Source organism: Mytilinidion resinicola, assembly GCF_010093595.1.
Source record: "Mytilinidion resinicola strain CBS 304.34 unplaced genomic scaffold BDZ99scaffold_1, whole genome shotgun sequence".
Taxonomy (NCBI): Eukaryota; Fungi; Ascomycota; class Dothideomycetes; order Mytilinidiales; family Mytilinidiaceae; genus Mytilinidion; species Mytilinidion resinicola.
The window spans coordinates 648295-666542 of record NW_022985437.1 but is presented as its reverse complement, the minus strand read 5'-3'; the positions used below and the strand labels follow the sequence as shown (position 1 = coordinate 666542).

Genomic DNA, 18248 nt, shown 5'->3' with positions numbered 1-18248 from the left:
CTCTTAAAATGTTGCAGCTTGTGACCTTTTTGAATCTCCTCATGCTCGTTACGTAGCCACAATTTTCAAGGACGTGGTCGTAGACCATATTGCGAATCTTAGCAGGTAAGCCTTTGAAGTTGAAGGGGGCATCCTCAATGCGACGTCCGCGGAGAGTGCTGCGGCGAGGAGCCTCTCCTGATGGTGGTTTGGACACTCTTCCCGTGGCAACCTTCCTCGCAGGAGACTTCGGAGCCTTGGACTGGGTAGGGTTTTTTCTAGCCATGTTGCAATGTGATCAACTTAGGGTTGGTGGTGGTAGGAGGAGTTGACCCACTTTCGTGGATTGAATAGAGTATGGTACACCAGGGTTGCGAGTGTGGAGGTGTGGAGGTGTGGTTGGTTGTAAGAGGAAGTGCTGATGTTGTACTTTATAAGACCGAGAATCGGGCTTTATACCTGCTCTTTGGCACCCCTGAAGGCGGGTTCTGCTGTGACTGACGCTTCCTGGATTGTAACTTGCACCCCTTAGCGGGTGGATTGGACTACTGCTACCCGGTGTCATGCTCTCTACTGGTGAGACTCAGCTTCCTATGTCATAGTAAGAAGTTACAGACTTCGAAATCGGCGCAAGCCCAAATTGCACTTTGCTCCACGAACTAAACAACGCGTGGCCATTTTAAACATCTGTTCGTCGACTACAACAGTTGATGATGGCGATAGTTTCTCGTGAAATCTATAAAAGGTCTTCGCCTTGTGAAGAGCTCCAGCACTCCTATATCTCAATAGCCATATATTAGCATATTTTTGATGCACGAGCTAGGGAATTTGTCGATGTAAGTCTTCTATCGCACATTGAAGATAGTGAAAATAGTTTAGCACTTCCTCAATCTGGCAGAGACCCTCCATTTCATCGACCACTTCTAGAACCCTTAAGGCTTCTCCAGGTCTACAGCACCGTCTGAGGTCTTCTAAGCCTGTAAGAGTCCTCCGGATTGAATATAGTAAGCCGTAGCGGTCAGATTTTACACGGTGGATACTCACTGCTTCTCCATGTTTGCGGTACCGACTGAGGTCTTCTGAGCCTGTGAAAATACTCACACATAGACCTCAACTACTATGGGCTTCAAATCTCATAGCCCAGAGATCCACTGCTTTTCCAGCCCTACAGCGTCGACTGAAGTGGTGCATGTGGGTGAGTACGTGCGAGAATGGATGTCATGAATCGGATGCTCTGAATCTCATACCTTAGGTATTCACAGTTTTCCCAAACTGATAGCGTCGTCTGAGGCTGTGGCGGTTCATATAGGTGACTATGATCGAGAACGAATGTTATAAACCGGAGACTATGAATCTCATACCCTGGATATACACTACTTCTCCAGGTCTATAGCGTCGGCTGAGGCTTATGTGCGTGGGAAAGATCGAAACGGATTTCACAAGCCCAAGGGCGTGAATTAGACGCACGGATGCAGCATTGTAGGGAATTTGAATCAATTTATGTTGGAAATACGGCTGCGGGTATACCGGACCACACGAGACACTCCTGGGCGTATGAGAGGAGAATATTACAGGATGTCAAGAGCTCGAGAGCGTGAGTTGGACATCTGGACGAACTATGGTACGGGGTTTGAATCACGGCGCGTTGATGTAACGGCTGCGGGTATACCGAACTACGTGAGACACCCCCCGGAGGCTTGAGAGGGGCAGATAATAGGACCTAAGAAGCTCGAGGGTGTGATAAAGACGCATGGATTGAAGTCCAAACTGAGCTATACAAAAACGTCTTGTCTTTAATGAGCATTGCCAAATCGTTTGAAGTGACTACTTCTGCACACTTCGCTTTCATGTCAAATAAGTTGGCCTTATGAGGGCATTCGTCTCGATCACCACAAGCGTCCTCGATCACGTATGGGTTGAAGCCATACTAGAGCCCGTTAGTCCCCATCTTAACCCAAAGTAGATGTGCACGAACCTGTGTTGCATCAACAGTCGTCGCTCTCACACACCCGGAGGTACTGTAGCCGCAGACAAGGAGGTATCGGTCTTCAATCGAATTAATGTCGATGCTAGAGATGTGCCAAAGAAGCAAGAACTGCACTGCTTCTCGATGACAGTCTCGCCAGTAAATGGACGACAGATCTTAGACTCAGTCGGGCAGTCTCCTAGGACCTTACCCTCGTCGAAGGCACACAAAGCTTTGGGCAGCTTGTGTCTGTACCAATTGCCCCAATCTGCGCCTCTGTCGTGATACACCACCTACAAAGAGAATTAGTATGGCAAAATTGAAGAGCATTAAAGAGCTTATCAAAGTTGTAAGCATACTCTGGTGAATATTACGGGGATCCTCTTTTTTCGGCACAGTGATATTGTCTTCTCGCATGACTCTAGCGCCGTTTGGAAGCGATCTTTCCCATACAACGGACTTCCTTCGGTAATATACGCGTTGCAAGCATCTATGACGAGCAGAGCTGGATGGTCTCCGAATGGATAGCCGCCTTTCTTCTCTCCTGGGCCGGCTGTGAAGCCAGAAGCGGCGTAGCTGGCCATCAACTCATTTGAATATCCGTTTGCGTCTGCTGACATGGCAGATGGACTTTGAGACAAGCTTCGGAAATAATCAATGGGGTAAATTAGCTTGTGAAAGAAAAGATATCAGAATGGGAGAGAGTTGGGCTCGTGATGAATGGAGCTGAGACAGATCTTAATGCATTATGGTCTACGGAAGAGCACCAACGGGTCGGGGATATCTCTCATTGTTAGAGTCTTCGTGAGGGTCCCTTTATAAACTGACTGGGCTTATCTTCCGTGGTGTTCGGGAAGCGTGCCGATGGATGTAGAGCATCCGGCTTGGTCTACGTATGCAATTAGCTCTCGGTTCCCGATGCTATCGTTAGGAAAGTCTAAAGCTCCGTGTTTGATGAAGGCAGCCTAGAAAGAATCTCGAAATATATTATTACCCACGTACTTTAATTGACGTCGAGGTTAGAGTTGAGTGAAATGAGCGACCCGATGTATGGCCTTGGGGCTCGGCTTGCCTTGCCGAGAAAGTCGTTCATCTTCAAGTCTATTTTGGAACTCATCGAAGCACCAACACTGGCTGCAACAACACAACCTCGATCACTGCCCACCACTAATCAAGAGACTCCGGCCCCGGACCTCATACCCGACTTCATTCTTACTATCCTCACGCGCCCACCATGGCGGACGTAGAAATGGATGTCGACCCGCCGCAGCAGGCAGCCTCCCCCGAAGCCAAACCCGCCGGTGAAACGCGCACTCAAGCCGGCGCTGTCGCAGTCCGTTCGATCGAGGGATGGATCATCATGGTCACCAATGTGCACGAAGAAGCGAGCGAGGAGGATCTGACGGATCTGTTTGGAGAATACGGCGAGATCAAGAACATTCACCTGAATCTGGACAGGAGGACGGGCTATGTCAAGGTACGACTATCTCCACTTCCCTGAGTACCTCGCGAATGTAGATTGCACACTTGGAGGCGCGGGTGCGGCGACACATGTGCGTGCTGACTTGCGCAACTAGGGCTACGTTCTCATCGAATATCCCACCCTCGCAGAGGCGAAAGCTGCTATTGAAGGCGCGAACGGACAGAAGCTCCTGGACCAGACTCTTGCGGTTGACTTCGCATTCGTACGGCCACCTCCCGGAAAAGGACAAGCAGGTAGAGGCGGACGAGGTGGTGCGGCGAGGGGTGGAGGTGGAGGGAGAGCGAGGAGCAGGAGTCCAGGCGAGGGACGAGATGACAGGGACGACTGATTGCCACGAACTACCGGCGCGACCTACGAAGATGATTGTGCTGGGCGACGGCGATCTCAATGATTGCCAGTTGCAGAGGTTGGGCTTGGTTGGTCATGGTTATGACAGACAAAAGTACTCAGCTCAGACTCCTCAGTCAGGCGTCAGGAGCCTTTCAATTTCAAGCTTGCCAGCCCGTCTGCTAGAGGGGCTGGCTATTCAACTTTCCTAACGTAAGTTGCACCCTTTTGCTTCACCGACACAAAACTGACAAGCTCCAGACGTGCCTGGATAAATGTGATTGCGTGCAGCATGTGTTCACTGGAGAAGATATAACGCTTCTGGAGCAGAAGAGTGCACTGATATGCGGCTATGGTGAACTGTTGTCTGTCTAAGTAGGCCGCAATAGGCTACCTAGATTCACCGACGATACGTCTTCAATGTTGGCTGTATAATGGCACTGTCGCTTTATTTCTACCACTGGGCCTTTGGGATTGAGATTGGACGCCGAGTTCAAATTATAGCTTTCAACGACTATTGAATACACGGAATGTGGACGATCGTACTTTAACTGAGTAGTATCAGATGCTTGAATACCGTGCCAGGCATGAACATGTATAGATAGTGAATATACCATCAATCCAGGTGGAAACGGCCTGTTCTCTATTCTTGACTATACACCTTCGAGTGCGCGGTACCAGTGACCCAGTTCCGATTTGTCTTGATCCATGCGTGGAGCTAGGCGCGCTGGAATTACTCTTGGCAATTAGTATCGAGGAATTTGACAAGTTTTATCGCTTAAGCCCCACAGATCTGTCCTAAGTTATAAAGCAAAAAATTGAATATTCATGCATTCAACACGTAAAGTTCCAGGCAAGATGGCCGAGCGGTCCAAGGCGCTAGCTTCAGGCTTTCCCCAGTGAGAGTATGCTAGTATCGTAAGATGCGTGGGTTCGAATCCCACTCTTGTCAACTATTCTTTTGCTTTTGAGCATCTATTTTTGCGCTTTGAGAGAGTGCGGACTTTGTGTGCAACGTGCCAATGCTACTGTGGTATGGTGAGGGGAAGAGGAGTGGTGGCGCTAAACGGATGTGCGTGACCAAACCCCGTGCGAACTGCAGCTTGGCCAGGCACGCGGGGCCATGGAGAAGGTGGCACTCTACCTAGGTACCATCCACACATTTCTGTATTTATATGCGCTAATGTCCTCTAGTATGCTGTTGTTAATCAAGAAACACCAGCTTTGGCAAGCCTGATAGCTCTCCAAACCACCCCAGACGGTGTTAAACTGCTCTCCGTTTTTCGCGCCTCGCCCGCCTTATCCAGCACTCAAACACTCCACACCTCTCACAGCCATGGTCCGCGCCCGGCGCTGGGCGCTCCTACTTCTTGCAACTGTGTCGTTAACAACTGCTCGAGAGCTAGCTGCGTCGCGGGCAGCTCAATTGCGACTGCAGCATGACTATCCCAACCTTTTTCCGGCCGTAGGAAACGAGCCTTCCAAATTCGACCCGCTCCTCAATTCCCTCGAAGAGCTCCACCATGCGCTCGAGACGATGCAGAGCGATTACTTCAAGATCTGGCTCGGTAAATGGCCCGACGCCATTGACTGGACAGCTGCTGTTATGGGAACTCATGTATCTGCCGCCCTTTACTCCCTCACTCGATCCCTGGAATACATCATGCCGGGAACATACGCGGAGCAAGGCACGGAGCTTAAGATAGAGGGTCAGCGCGTAGAGAACGAGATCAACAAATACTTCTCGCAAGCTATCACATACTTTTTCGGGGAGGACCACTTCGCCATCCGCACCCAGGCCCACGACGATATGCTGTGGGTGGTCCTCGGCTGGCTCGAGAACATACGGTTCATTCGGGAGCACAATTCGCTACATTATCCTCCGACGAGCGACTCGACGGGTGGATCGCGGTGGTATGGAAAACAATTCGAGGGCGCGTTCGCCCACCGTGCCCGCGTTTTCTACGATCTGGCTAAGAAAGGCTGGGACTGGAAGCTCTGCGGCGGAGGCATGACATGGGACCCGCACAAGGCACCCTACAAAAACGCCATTACGAATGAGCTTTTTATCGCTGCCAGTATCGGCATGTATCTATATTTCCCGGGCGACTCCAACTGCTCGCCTTTTATGTCCACGCATGACGGACTTGACGACGACGCCCGGATCGCCGAAGAGGGCGACGGAGTCTGCGAGCCGCCTTATGGTCCAGCACCAGCCCACGATCCCATATATCTTCAATCCGCCGTGAACGGATACAAATGGCTGAAAAACTCCAATATGACGAACACAAAAGGCCTCTACGTCGACGGCTTCCACATCCGCGACTGGGGCAAGAACCACACCATCGGCACCGGCAATTGCGACGAACGCAACGAAATGGTCTACACCTACAACCAAGGCGTGCTGCTGTCCGGCCTCCGCGGGCTATGGGAAGGGACAGGCGACCTGAACTATCTTGACGACGGTCACAAGCTCGTGCGCGACGCGATCCGCGCTACAGGGTGGAGGCCGGGCCACGGCTTGATTGTTGAAGACGGGAAGTGGTGGTTTGGTCTCGGCAAGGATGGCATCCTCACCGAGACCTGCGACCCCCTTGGCACCTGCTCTCAGAATGGTCAGACATTCAAGGGCATCTTTTTTCACCACTTGACTCTCTTCTGCAAACCCCTGCCCCTGTCGCCCCTGATTCCCGGCAAAACTCACGGCGCGAGCAAGGCGGTTGCAAAGCTCCATCGCCAGAGCTGCAAGGAGTACGCACCATGGGTGGCGCGGAATGCACAAGCAGCTTTGCGAACAAGAGATAAGAGGGGCAGGTTCGGTGGCTGGTGGGGTGCGCTGAGTGGAAAAGAAGATGAAGCACGACTGCCAGAGACCCCAGATGGCGCAGTCGACTATCGGAATCGGCTGGTGAGAACCCAAGATAAGTACGAGGATACGCCGCGTGAATCTGGGCCCGATGTCCAGTTTGCCACTATGCAAAAGAAGGAAACAGAGTTTCGCATTGAGAGAATGAAGACCCAAGGTGGAGATCTGAATGATAGGGGTCGCGGCCGGACGGTCGAGACGCAGGGCGGGGGAGTCGCTGTCGTGCGTTCAATGTGGGAATTTGTGAATATGTACGCTCATGATTAGTGTGCTATTTTGGCATAGGCTCGGTTGGAAAGGAAACAAAGGCGTTTGTTGCAATTGACATTTACCCTATGAAACTTACGCCCTATGGCTTCTGACATTGCTCTCCTCCCTCCTCTCCACCGCCCTGGGGTCTTCTGTGACTGTCTACCTCCGCAGGAATCACACAAGCCTCGCCCGAATCGCAGTGAACCTATGTAATCACCATCTGTCCAATCTACACCGTCGGAACCTACATCCAGCCATCTTGGCGCTGATAATTTCCCCAACTTTGAGTGGAAAGATCGCGCTCAGTGAGTCAGAGTACTCTTATCTAGGATCATTAGCTCCTTTCTGAAGACTCATTCTTTTTCAATAAAGCTGTTTCACTCCATATTCGTTTTAGCATCTTTCGTATCGCTTATCGAGTATACGAAGCCCGATTCGGGCTAGCTCCGCGGGATTTCATTAGCCAACTACTCCCACTCACCAGATTTTAAGGACCAAAACGTAGCTATGAGAAACGAGCCTCTTTGATCGGGCTTTCAATTGCCCCGGACGTGATTGAGCGGGATCCGCGGGCTGCGTTGCTGCTTTGATTCTACACTTATTTAGACTAATATAAAAAGCGGCAGCCGACTAAGGATAGAACGTGGAAGTATCTCACCCTCGATCTCTTCTTTACGTCCCTAAAATCTACAGACACTACAATGTCTTCGAAGAACATCATCGTAATCTTAGGCATCACCGGCAACCAGGTATTCCAAAGCTCTTCCTCCCCCCCAGAAATTAGTCCTAAATAACTCAGGGTGGTTCCGTCGCAACCGAATTTCTCAACCACCCCAACTGGACTATCCGCGGCATCTCCCGATCTCCCTCATCCGCTCGTAGCGCTGCTTGGACTGCCAAAGGCGTCGCAATGGTCGCCGCAGACCTCAACGATACCGACTCCCTCGAGCACGCCCTCAAAGGCGCTACCGCCATCTTCGGCGTCACCGACTACTGGCAGCACTTCTGGAACCCCGCAAACCGCGTCCGCGCTACAGAGACTGGGCAGACGCTAAATGAGATCAGCTACGAGCTCGAGGTCCAGCAAGGGAAGAATCTGGTCGATGCGGCGGCGAGCGTGGAGGGGCTGGATAGGCTGGTGCTGAGTACGCTGAGCAAGAGCCGTGAGTGGAGCCATGGGAGGATTACGTGGAACTACCACTCCGATGCGAAGTGGGCTGCGGTCGAGTATATGCGGGAGAGGTATCCGGAGCTTGCGGCGAGGTCTAGCTTGCTGCAGGCGGCGGTGTTTATGGAGAATTATAGGAAGTTGGCGAGGAAGGTAAGCTCCGCTTGTGCTGTTTATGTTTGATCAAGGAAGGCTAATGACAGTGGATAGCAGACTGATGGATCATACAAGATCCGATGTCCGATCAAAGCCGACACGCCTGTTCCGATGATAGATCATCGAGCTGATACAGGTAAGCCTCTAGCCTACGTTTGAACGAATTAAACCAAACTTTTCGCACAGGCCATTTCGTCAAGGCTCTGCTGGACGTCGCGCCGGGAAAGAACCTCGCCGCCCATGGCAGCCTGGTATCTTGGAGTCAATTTTGCCAACTCGCCTCGAAGCTCTCTGGCGTCACTTTCACGTACGAGCAGTGTACCGTGGATGATTTCGACGTGATGATCCTAGGCGGTGCTGGACGAGAAATCGGAGAGATGTTTGTGTATACTGAAGACCCTGGGTACTACGGAGCTGATCCAAGCATCACCAATCCAGAGAATGTGAGTGTCCATACCTTTAGATAGGAGATTCTGCAATCTAATCAGAGCCGCAGCTGGGAGTGAATGTTCAGACGAAGAGCATTGAGACTTTTTTGAAAGAGGATTTACCTTCTTTCTTGAAACAGTAAAGACGCCAAAAGAATTGAAAAGATAGCCATTGGAACTCGCTTGTGCATCTCTAAACCTTACACACTTCCTTGTCTATAGAGTAATCACTAGCTTTTCAGCCGAAACCCCCTTCCGCAGTTCATCAACACCCACTTGTATCTTTTCTAGACCGTGACCAATAATGCGTGGGTTGGGTTTGCACCTCAAAAGCCCCTTCTCCAGAGCCGGCGTCACCCACTCGCCCCACACAGCTTTACCGACTTCGTTCGTATTGATATCAAGTTGCATTGCTATGACATAATCAGCCAAAGCCCAATCGTTCGAGTACAAGTCCTTACCGTGCCCAAACTTCACGTTCTCGGGTAGCCCCTTTGGCAACGGCTCCCACGGAGGATTCACGTCACACACAAACCTCTTTCCTTCCAGGCTACTCGAGCTCGCGATCTGTGCACTGAGAGCGATGGTCTCGTTGGTAGAGATTGCGTCAAAAACGCCGGCAAAGTCTTTCCCCTTGAGGACCTCCACAATCTCGTCGACGACATTCGCGCTTGACTGGTCGAAAATGTACGCCGCGCCCAAGTCTTTGAGGTAACCGTGGTTCCTGCTGCTCGCTGTCGCCGCAACCTCAAACCCTGCGGCTTTGGCGAGCTGGATCGCGCCGCTACCGACGCTGGAACTGCCGCCCCAGATCAAAAGAATCTGCCCGTTCGGTTTCACATCCAGTTGCGGATACGGCAAATCCAACGTTGTTTTCTGAAAAAGCCCGGCCGCAGCGGTCCCAAGACCTATTGGCAGGACCGCACCATCCGCATAGCTGATACCACTCGGCAGCTTCGCAACCATTTTCTCCGTCGTCGCACTGTACAACTGGAACCCGGCATTCGTCTGCTTCTGGTTTCCCAACCCGTCCATATTGGCAATGACTCGATCGCCTATCTTGAACTTCTCCACAGCTGAGCCGACAGCAGCAATCTCTCCAGCTACATCGCTGCCGAGGATCACGGGGTAGGACTTGAAAACGCCGTCCCAGTCTTGGATCTTCCAGTCGACGGGGTTAATGGCGACGGCGTGGTTTTTGATGACGACTTCGTAGGCGTCTGGTGTTGGCATGGGGGCATCGTCGACTTTGAAGGGGTGAGCTTTCGCGGCCAAGAGGTACGCGGCTTTGTTGCTCATCTTGGATATTTGAATCTCTTGTTCTTAGAGATGTGGTACAATGATAAATGCTAGCTTTGGAGGAGAATATGATCCACGCATTCATATGTATTTACCTCATGGGATCTACCTTCTTGAACGGGAGCCGGTGAAGCTTACTCACGGTAACTTTCCACACAGCGGAAGGTGAGATGTCTAGTGCTTCAAGCGTTCTCGGGTTTCGGCTTTTCCGGATTGTGGGCCTGCGTGCCCACGAGTGATTGGAGGATAGGAAATGGCTAAACGGAAGGATGCACTAAAGTGAAGCCTACCCTCCAAGCGCCATGTAGTCAATCCGACTCACATTCTGTCTGATACGAGAATCCGAACAACTTGCTCGGAATATTTAGTGACCGTAACATAGATTAGTATCCAAGTCACGGAATACAGCATGGTGTATATTCGCATCAGATCTAGATAAATCCCATCACGAGAAGCTGATGTAGTAACTCGTAAGCGTACTGGTGGCCCTCAAGACTATACTCGGGTACTGGGAAAGCTGCCACACAGAACAGCTGCTTCAGTCGCCGTCAACCTGGCCTAGTCTTTCTTTCTTCGTGTTTTTCAGCGAAGTTCGTACGAGGCATGTGTGACAGTTGTTACGCTTAGTGCACATATATATCCAACTCTTTCCTACTCCATCCGGCCCAAATCGTATTATCTTCGCCCACCTAGCCCCAGAACCCTCGACGCCGCATTGCTCACCTTCAGCACATCCCTATACGTCAGACTTACCCGCGTCGTTCGCACGTTCGTCCCGCCCGACCCCCCGCTCCCGTCGACATCGTCTGCAGCCGCGTACCGCCACGCTTCCCCCAGCAAGTCCCAATTCGCCACTGTCGCTCGCCGAAGATCCACATCGTGTGTAACAGCAGGCACGCAGTGCATGGTATTGATGTAAGCCGGCGCGAGTGTTACGAGAAGGGACCGGGGCTCGCAGAGGATACGATGGGTGGTATAGAGCGGCGCGATATGGATCGGCGCAGGGTTGACGGCAGACTCATCTACAACACCTAGGGGCGGCTCTTGTGACGTTAGGTCCTTGGCCTCGCTACTTGCCGCCGATTCCGCCGTCCCGCTCTCAGCAGCGTCCGCATCCGCTTGTGGTAATGATTGTGGTTTGTCTGTGACCTCAAGCATCACCGCACCTCCTAGACTCACTGTCGCGACCACAGGGGCGTACGCTGGTCCATCCTCGTGCGCCATTATCCCCTCACCGGGCTTGTACTCGTTGACTAGCACATGGTTCGGCGCCTTGTGCGGCGTGTGCGCAAAGATGCCGAGTGTTGTGAAGCGTGTGACGATAGGGTCGAGCAAGTAGGATGGTAGCGGGGCGGCGAGGAGAGTGTTCGATTTTGTGAGGGTGGACGCGACAGCTTGCAGACGGCGATGTGTGAGGTTTGTCCAACGGTTTGGGGGGATCTTGGATAGAAGGGAAGCTTCCTCCTCCGGACTTATGAAGGATGGGATGTAGTAAAAGGACGGTGGAAGGGAGGGGATTCGGAAGGCGAGGCGGGGGTCTGGGGCGGAGGAAGCCATTTGGAGATTGGGAGAAGCTGAAGAGTTAGTTGGGGTATGTGAGTTCAGTATCTTTGGTGAAGGGAAGGGTTGGTGCTGATTCTGCCCGAGTTTGAGCTTGGGGCCGAGCAGGTGTCGCGCTAGGTGACTCAGCAGCCATAAAGTCTACCTTCGTACAGCCTTTTCCTCACATTCCCGTTCCCATTAAACCATTCACGGGTGAAATCTACAAGAGCACATTTGACCCTCTCTTATCTCCAGATCTTTACACAAAACTCTGCTTACCCTCACACGGCTTCTTTGCAAGCACAGAATGCTCCGGGATCCTCCCCCCCTCGAACGGTAGCGTAATCGCAACCGTCGTCTCATCACTCGGATACGTCGTCGAGTGTCCAGATCCCGTGACGTCGAAAGCTAGGAGTAGACCTCCTGCCCCTCCTACAATCCAGGACTCGAGCTTAGGGTCATGAGGTAAAGTCACGTGAGCAAGACCTGATATGAAGTGAACAAGTCTTTGGGTTCGGAAGTAAGCATTGTTTCAAGCCACACGGCTACATATATCAAACAAGAGTAACGTACTGCGGTACTGGTGCGTTGTGTATTCCTCCATTGAACCGGGGTGGTAGCACTGTGTACGCTCCGTTTGTGAAATTGCCAAGCTTAGCCAACGACGAGCCGCTGATGCCAGGGGTCGAGGGGACCGTGAATGGAATATCCAGCTGCCAACACTCTAGCGTGGAAGCATTGTCGCTGTTGGTTACGAGGGCGGTGGCTGAGAGGTAGGTTTGGTTGCTCGCCGCTAGGGCAAAGAGCATGTGGGTGCTGGCAGCGAGCAAAGTCGAGTGGAACAACATTTTAGATTATGTTCTAGAAACGGAGAAGAGAAGTGAACAGGTCAAGCATGATGGTGATGAGGATGTAAGATGATCTTTTCTTTGTTCAACTTTTTGCGAGTATTATCGATGCTGACTTACGTCGTACAGCTTACGCCTACCACAAATGAGCGTAAGTTGATCGGCAGGTAGATCCATTCATACGTAGTATCGTCACAACAAGACAGACCCTGGATCTCGCGTCAGCAAGACGCTAATTACATAAGCTCACCACCATGTGATGGGCACTGATCGTGCATGATACAAGGGTCTACAGTCTTTGCACCCGGCATATTGTATAACGAAGAACTTGCAGCTAAATGCATAATACGAAATCTATTCGCAATTAATGGGCTCAAATATGTCTAATCTCCATACTCCTTGCTTCAATGCCGCGGTCATCGTCCTCTTCAGGATAGAGGCATCCACGCTGGGAAAGAGAGTTATCGACCCTATGGACTAAATGCTGTTGGAATCCTTGGGAGATTGAGGTGCCCATGTACCACAGACTGTATGTGTATTCGAGACTGGAAGAAAAAGACGAACAATGATGAGGACTGGACTACGACAGAGAGGGCGAAAAGTGCTCACGTCTATCCTGCAAAGCCAAACGTTGAGATCGGAGAAGTGAATGTAACATAGACAGTGCGTGAGACGTAATGTACGTAAAGGGGGACACCGAGCGCCGCACATACGGACCACGCCTAACCTGAACCATCAACCAGCGCGCCTACAAGTGCAAAATAAAGTTCAGATACCCTAATGCAAACGCCTGCCCTGGTCTAAGATGGTAGATCTCGTGAAGATTGTGACAAGAGCGAAGATGAAAGCTTGAATATAGAAAGAAGGAAAAGAAAGATAGCTCCGCTCGCATGCTTCGACCACTCATTTGCACATGAATCATCACATGATGATACAGCCACCGGGGCCGCTCCTAGCTCGTCGCCGCCTTCCGCCTATGCCCCCGTTACCTGTTTCGATACCACCGTCCTCTTCATCTTCATGTAACAGACGGGCCTCTCGAGCTCGACGCCTCCGCCTCCTTGCGCCCACTCCTGTACCGCCAGCATCCGCTTCTTCAGTCGCCATCATATACTCGGCCCACTTCCTTTCTAAGCGATTCGCAGCTGTGTAGTTACCGTGCAAAACACGTTTAGTGTGCTCATCAACGGTTGGTTGGTACGTGTAGAAGCACTTGAGGGAGATGACTTCGGGATATCTAGTAACTTCACTAGTAGTGGAGCTCGAGGTCGGTGTGGAGTGAACAGTCTCAGCATTGCGGGAAAGGATCTCACGGACGCCGGTCCAAGTGACGTTTGCACAATCATATGCCACGATTTTGAGGCCTACGCGGGGTCGTTCCGAACCAGACAGGGGTCTCGTGGCGCGATTCCGGGTACGAACACATGCAGCGGCTTCGATGAGAACCAGATCAGATACTCGAGTATTGTCCATGTCCAGCGAGCCGATTCGGGAACATGCTTTCAACAGTGGTAGCATGCCTGCGTCACCAAGATTCTCGCAATAGGAGATGCTGAGATGGCGAAGGTGCGCAGTGCATGGGGATGTAGAGAGGCTCTGTAGTGTTGCGTTGGTAAGAGCTTCTAGTTCTTCAAGGTCAAGGTGAGTGAGGACAGGTACAGTCGGGAGAAGATCCATTAGCGAGTCATCGGTCAGGGAGTGGCATTTGGATAGTCGAAGACCTTCCATGAATGGGACATTGTGTGCTAGAGCTTTGATTCCGGTGTCGGATATTCCACGAGAACGAGTAAGATCGAGGTGCTTGAGCTTGCGTGGGGGTACCATTGGTCGACCAGTTAAAATGTCGATGTCCGGATCGACTCCTACAACCAGAGCTGCTAGCGAATCGTCGGTGAGGCTGTCGCAATGCATCAAGACGAGTCTTTCGAGAGTGTTGCGCTTGAAAATTTCGAACATAAGGTCGACATCATCCCACCCACGAACTTCACCAGCGCGTAGATCTTTGAGGTTCGGGCATCCCTCAATGACCTTACGCACGCCCCTGGTATCAATATTATTGCACCACGAGATGTTCAAATGCTCAACTCGTGGGCAGTGCTGTGCAATGATCTTCATGGCGGAATTGGTGGCTCCTGCCAGCCCCGAGAGGTTGATGTGAACTAGGCGAGGATTTTGGACAAGGAAACAATGAATGGAGCTCCGATCAATACGACAGCCCTCAAGGGAGAAGTTCTCGAGATTCCGGCATGCGTCAGATAGAGCAGTTCCATTGTTGTTCCACCGCTCCCGTAACTGTACGCAGCCTCTCAGGTTGAGGTCGCGTATAAACGGCCCGGCAGAGTTGATGATATAAGCTAACGAGTTGGCTGAGATATCCTGATAGTATTCCGAGGTGTCGAGGTTACTCCAGAGTTGGCCGTCGAAGCACATTGACTGCCAGGACTTTGAGATGGAGGAACAGCGGACGATTTCCTTAGGCTTGAGGTACTGGAGGATATGGATCCGGATCTCAGCTGGCATATCTCCCCAGAAGTTGAAGTTCTCCCTTCTCTGTAGGGGCTTTACATGGGTCATTGGTGTGGTAAAGTAATCTCCTTCGAAGTCCATGCCCTGGCGTGACATGGGCCTCAGGTCTGACGGGAGGGCAACGGACGTAGGCGTGCTATGGCCAACCAAGCAAAAGCGAGCCCTCTCGTCACTAAGTGGGCTACCTGGACCTGGGCTTCCTGCTACAGATGTCGGCGCGGTGGAGTACCCGACAGACATCTCGGAAGAGTATGAGCTCCCATACGAGTGGCTGTATGAGGAGCCGGATGATAGCGAGACACATGACATGGATGCTTTTCCTCCACTACGATATCCGGACGAAGGCGTCCTCCCCATCTTAGCCAGAGACGGCGAAGACGACATGCGTTGTAGGCCTTGAAGCAGGCGTTGCCGGCCCTTCAACTTGGACGGCACAATGGGTATAGCATCGCTATGCGGGGTCGAGGGACTCGTAGGACTCGTAGGACTAGAGGGAGAGGTGTTGTAAGGAGTGTCAATGACAATCGAGTCAATCGAAAGAGGCTCCATGGCGGCGAGGGAGGAGGTGAGGCGTAGGGAGGATTGCGTGATAGGCCGGCTGTAGGTAGGAGTGGTCGAAGGCGGATATGCAAGAAGGGCGTAGAAGAAGCGTATGGGCTCAAGGCCAAAGAATAGTAAGCAGCAGGAGGCGAGCCCGCGAGGCACTCCAGCGCCCTGAAGAGCAGTATAAGGGACGTTCCTGGAGTCAGTGTCGGACGCGGGCGGTATTTGGCCAAGCGGGGATGGTTGCTCCGCAGTAGCGGGGAGCGTAGCCTACGACACGGCCGAGGAGTTCGCGGAACGCAGTGCTGGCGAGGCGTTTGCGTAGAAATGCAACGAAGAACACGACACGACGAGACTGGTGCCGGCAGAGGGCAGAGCAGCAGGAGTTTGCTTGACGACTGCGAGGCCCAGCTTTGCGAATGCAACGCTCTATGTGGAAAGCCGGGATTGGGCCTGCTTATCGCGCCATCAGAAAGAAGTCGGCACGTGCGGCTAGTTTCAGCGGGAATGTCTTGAGACCGCCGCCCCAAACGAAACACGCCCGCCTGAGGCCACCCGACGAGGGCGCGTGAGGCCTCGCCGAGCGCTGGGGCCGACCAAAGTGCGCCCGCGTGAGGATTCGTTATCTGTGTGCGATATCGCGGCACTCGAGGTGTTCAGACGAGCACTCCTGTCCATGAGAGTTGAACTTCAAAGGCTGGGTCTGGTATACTAGGTACTGTCAGCACACCACCAAGCACCCCCTGAGGCTGGCTTCATGCAGGGCACACCAGCGCCGCCCGTGGAAGCCTCTCTGCAGCCTCTCGTGCAGCCCGGCCGTGCTGCGGTTCGCTCGCCCAGCGACACCAGGAATGCCACGCCGTTGTCGACGCATGACTGCCCCACTGATTCACGCCCTCTGGCCGTGTGACTAGGACAGAGAGATACGCTTCCTGTTATCTTCAGCTTCACTTCGAGGAGTCTGACTGGCCGTCTTGCACACTCCTCTGCCCTGCTGCTCGACCACGGCGCCGGTATCGCTTCCTCGTTTTCGTCAATCAGCACTACTGACGAGACGGGTATGTGTTGCCGCCCATGTGCAGTACTTCGTCAGCCTATGCAACACGAAGAGAAGAGAGCTTTGTTCGACTTCAGTCGTTCCGTAGTATGTATACATGGAGGCTCATTTAAGCTGCAACAACTTCCTCTTCCACTCTCCGAGAACCACGCGGGCCTTGCATCCTGTCCGAATACTGCTTTTTCAACCCAATCGATCTGCACCTGTCGCCAAACCAATTTCACTGAACCCGACAACCTCTACCCTATTCAGCACCGCAACGCAAGCGAGCACAGATGACACGCCTGTTAGAATCGCTCGTACGAGATTGAGCGTGGCCCATTTGTCCAACAGCGCGTTCACAGTCTCCTCCTTCGCAACACTAGCCTCAGCTGCCTTGTCCGTGAGCTCAGCGCTTGCCAGCGAATCCGCTTTGCCGAGCAGCTTTTTGTTTGTGGGCATCTAAAGGTCGCAATACACATGTTAGCGGGTTTTCATAAAGAAGGGGTTTTTTACGACAGATACTAGGTTCTCTGGAGTTAGTTGTCCTTAACCGCCACTTAACTCGTGTTTAAGACGCCATTACCGACTCGAGAGAAACTAAAATGGGTGCTTAAATGCGACTTGAGTGGGTGTTCAAACGCGACATGAATCGTGTCTCAACACAGCTCCAGGAACAATAACAACAGAGGACTCTGGTATATGTAATAGGACTTTGCGCACCATCGTTATTAAAGTCCACGGAATGATGGATTGAGCGAAGACAGCTGACGCAATCCAGAGTCTGAAAGCGGTGCTGGATCGTGGTTCTGTACCGAGTACTAACGTCAGCCACTGTGCTCCGACTGGTGTATTTGAGCGCACCACCAAGGACCAGATATGCGTGCACCAGGCGTAACATAATCTAGCTTTAAAAGAAGAGTCTATCAAACTTGCCTCGCCATGCTAGGAATCCAGCGGCCGCCGTCCCCAGAACAGATAGAGCCGGTCCAGCTTTTGCGCCTACGACATAAAACGTCTTGAACTGAGAAGCCGCAAGCCCTGCAGGAGCCCGCATGACTGCAGGGACAACGGCCACGGAAAGGAACGCATTCATACCTATTCGCACGACCATGGTCAGCTTAGACAACGTCGGCGAGTCTTTGTCTGTACTCACCAGTCAAGAAGGCAACCGATGTTATGCCAATCGTCTGGGCGACAATAATGCCGGCCGGCACTTTCTCGTGATAAAACAGGCCCGGGGAACTCATTTTGGTTGATTTACAATGGTGTGTCGAAGATGCTGCTGAGACCGTCGAGGGAGCTCCAGCGTTTAAGTGCTCGTTCGACCCTTGCGTCATGGCATCTCTTCGGTCAACACCCGCGGACTCTAGGCACGTCCGACATTCCGTGGGGCGGATACTACGAGGCCACCGACCTTGCTTCTCGGCGAGGATTCCTGCAAAGCCAGTCCGTATGAGTTTCCTCTCCACAGTGCTGTCTGTGATTTGTCTCCGTTGGCCAGGCCAATAGACTTTGCACGTGAGTACACGTGATCAGCGCCAGTCTAGGGCCTACCAGCATCGGCATCCTTACCTTTGTAACAATCTGCATCTGCACAGCCGGGATTTCGGTTGCACTGAACGATTGCACCAAAACAGGTTCCTGCATCGCCCAGAGTCTACTCTACACTCCGAGTCGGTAACCTCTTGATCTAGCAGCATTACCCCGCGTTTCGTCGCTTCTACTATCCTTTTGCAGTATACCTTTGTATATCAACTCCCACCAAAATAGCCGCCACGAATGACGTTGAGCTCTTTTCTCTTTGTCATCTCTTCCTCAATTCTCTT

At 52.2% G+C, this 18248-nt stretch overlaps 7 protein-coding genes and 1 non-coding gene across 8 annotated transcripts; 3 read left to right on the top strand and 5 right to left on the bottom strand.

Annotated features, from left to right (window-relative positions):
- Positions 1 to 1481: 1481 nt before the first annotated feature.
- BDZ99DRAFT_404267 (Isochorismatase hydrolase) lies at positions 1482 to 2996 on the bottom strand. The gene is made up of 5 exons (XM_033716389.1): positions 2948 to 2996; positions 2305 to 2834; positions 2201 to 2238; positions 1955 to 1997; positions 1482 to 1906 (listed from the first exon to the last, which is right to left on the bottom strand). Exons 2-5 carry the CDS (start codon positions 2563 to 2565, stop codon positions 1700 to 1702), a joined length of 549 nt encoding a protein of 182 aa, XP_033583933.1. The 5' UTR covers positions 2566 to 2834; positions 2948 to 2996; the 3' UTR covers positions 1482 to 1699.
- Positions 2997 to 3179: 183 nt separating this feature from the next.
- Positions 3180 to 3756, top strand: BDZ99DRAFT_470037 (RNA-binding domain-containing protein; the record flags this gene model as incomplete). Its single annotated transcript, XM_033721602.1, has 2 exons — positions 3180 to 3422; positions 3523 to 3756. 2 exons carry the CDS (start codon positions 3180 to 3182, stop codon positions 3754 to 3756), a joined length of 477 nt encoding a protein of 158 aa, XP_033583932.1.
- Positions 3757 to 4607: 851 nt separating this feature from the next.
- On the top strand, positions 4608 to 4707 carry BDZ99DRAFT_t10. The gene has a single exon. It is a non-coding gene; the product is annotated as a tRNA-Leu (tRNA).
- Positions 4708 to 4945: 238 nt separating this feature from the next.
- BDZ99DRAFT_564782 (NAD(P)-binding protein) lies at positions 4946 to 8809 on the top strand. The gene is made up of 6 exons (XM_033727399.1): positions 4946 to 6843; positions 7494 to 7622; positions 7673 to 8194; positions 8252 to 8333; positions 8384 to 8640; positions 8694 to 8809. The coding sequence occupies exons 1-6, from the start codon at positions 5092 to 5094 to the stop codon at positions 8766 to 8768; spliced, it is 2817 nt and encodes a 938-aa protein (XP_033583931.1). The 5' UTR covers positions 4946 to 5091; the 3' UTR covers positions 8769 to 8809.
- On the bottom strand, positions 8551 to 10076 carry BDZ99DRAFT_492881 (GroES-like protein). The gene is made up of 2 exons (XM_033723192.1): positions 9087 to 10076; positions 8551 to 9038 (listed from the first exon to the last, which is right to left on the bottom strand). Exons 1-2 carry the CDS (start codon positions 9922 to 9924, stop codon positions 8842 to 8844), a joined length of 1035 nt encoding a protein of 344 aa, XP_033583930.1. The 5' UTR covers positions 9925 to 10076; the 3' UTR covers positions 8551 to 8841.
- A 523-nt stretch (positions 10077 to 10599) lies between these two features.
- BDZ99DRAFT_373947 (uncharacterized protein) lies at positions 10600 to 11481 on the bottom strand (the record flags this gene model as incomplete). The annotated part of the gene is made up of 2 exons (XM_033714897.1): positions 10600 to 10941; positions 11074 to 11481. 2 exons carry the CDS (start codon positions 11479 to 11481, stop codon positions 10600 to 10602), a joined length of 750 nt encoding a protein of 249 aa, XP_033583929.1.
- A 244-nt stretch (positions 11482 to 11725) lies between these two features.
- Positions 11726 to 12275, bottom strand: BDZ99DRAFT_373859 (uncharacterized protein; the record flags this gene model as incomplete). The annotated part of the gene is made up of 2 exons (XM_033714891.1): positions 11726 to 11972; positions 12040 to 12275. 2 exons carry the CDS (start codon positions 12273 to 12275, stop codon positions 11726 to 11728), a joined length of 483 nt encoding a protein of 160 aa, XP_033583928.1.
- A 960-nt stretch (positions 12276 to 13235) lies between these two features.
- On the bottom strand, positions 13236 to 17669 carry BDZ99DRAFT_513228 (RNI-like protein; the record flags this gene model as incomplete). Its single annotated transcript, XM_033724695.1, has 4 exons — positions 13236 to 15653; positions 16744 to 16881; positions 17426 to 17517; positions 17576 to 17669. The coding sequence occupies 4 exons, from the start codon at positions 17667 to 17669 to the stop codon at positions 13236 to 13238; spliced, it is 2742 nt and encodes a 913-aa protein (XP_033583927.1).
- Between the last annotated feature and the right edge of the window lie 579 nt (positions 17670 to 18248).

Excerpts from the sequence above, each read along its gene's own strand:
- BDZ99DRAFT_404267 (XM_033716389.1), bottom strand. The coding sequence starts at position 2,565 with ATGTCAGCAGACGCAAACGGATATTCAAATGAGTTGATGGCCAGCTAC. Across the intron at positions 1,998-2,200 it reads GGCGCAGATTGGGGCAATTG|TACCTCCGGGTGTGTGAGAG; the intron begins GTACAGACACAA and ends CTGCGGCTACAG. Across the intron at positions 1,907-1,954 it reads CGACTGTTGATGCAACACAG|TATGGCTTCAACCCATACGT; the intron begins GTTCGTGCACAT and ends AACGGGCTCTAG.
- BDZ99DRAFT_564782 (XM_033727399.1), top strand. The coding sequence starts at position 5,092 with ATGGTCCGCGCCCGGCGCTGGGCGCTCCTACTTCTTGCAACTGTGTCG. Across the intron at positions 6,844-7,493 it reads AGGGCGGGGGAGTCGCTGTC|CGGCAGCCGACTAAGGATAG; the intron begins GTGCGTTCAATG and ends TAATATAAAAAG. Across the intron at positions 7,623-7,672 it reads TAGGCATCACCGGCAACCAG|GGTGGTTCCGTCGCAACCGA; the intron begins GTATTCCAAAGC and ends TAAATAACTCAG.
- BDZ99DRAFT_492881 (XM_033723192.1), bottom strand. The coding sequence starts at position 9,924 with ATGAGCAACAAAGCCGCGTACCTCTTGGCCGCGAAAGCTCACCCCTTC. Across the intron at positions 9,039-9,086 it reads GAACGTGAAGTTTGGGCACG|CAATGCAACTTGATATCAAT; the intron begins GTAAGGACTTGT and ends ATTATGTCATAG.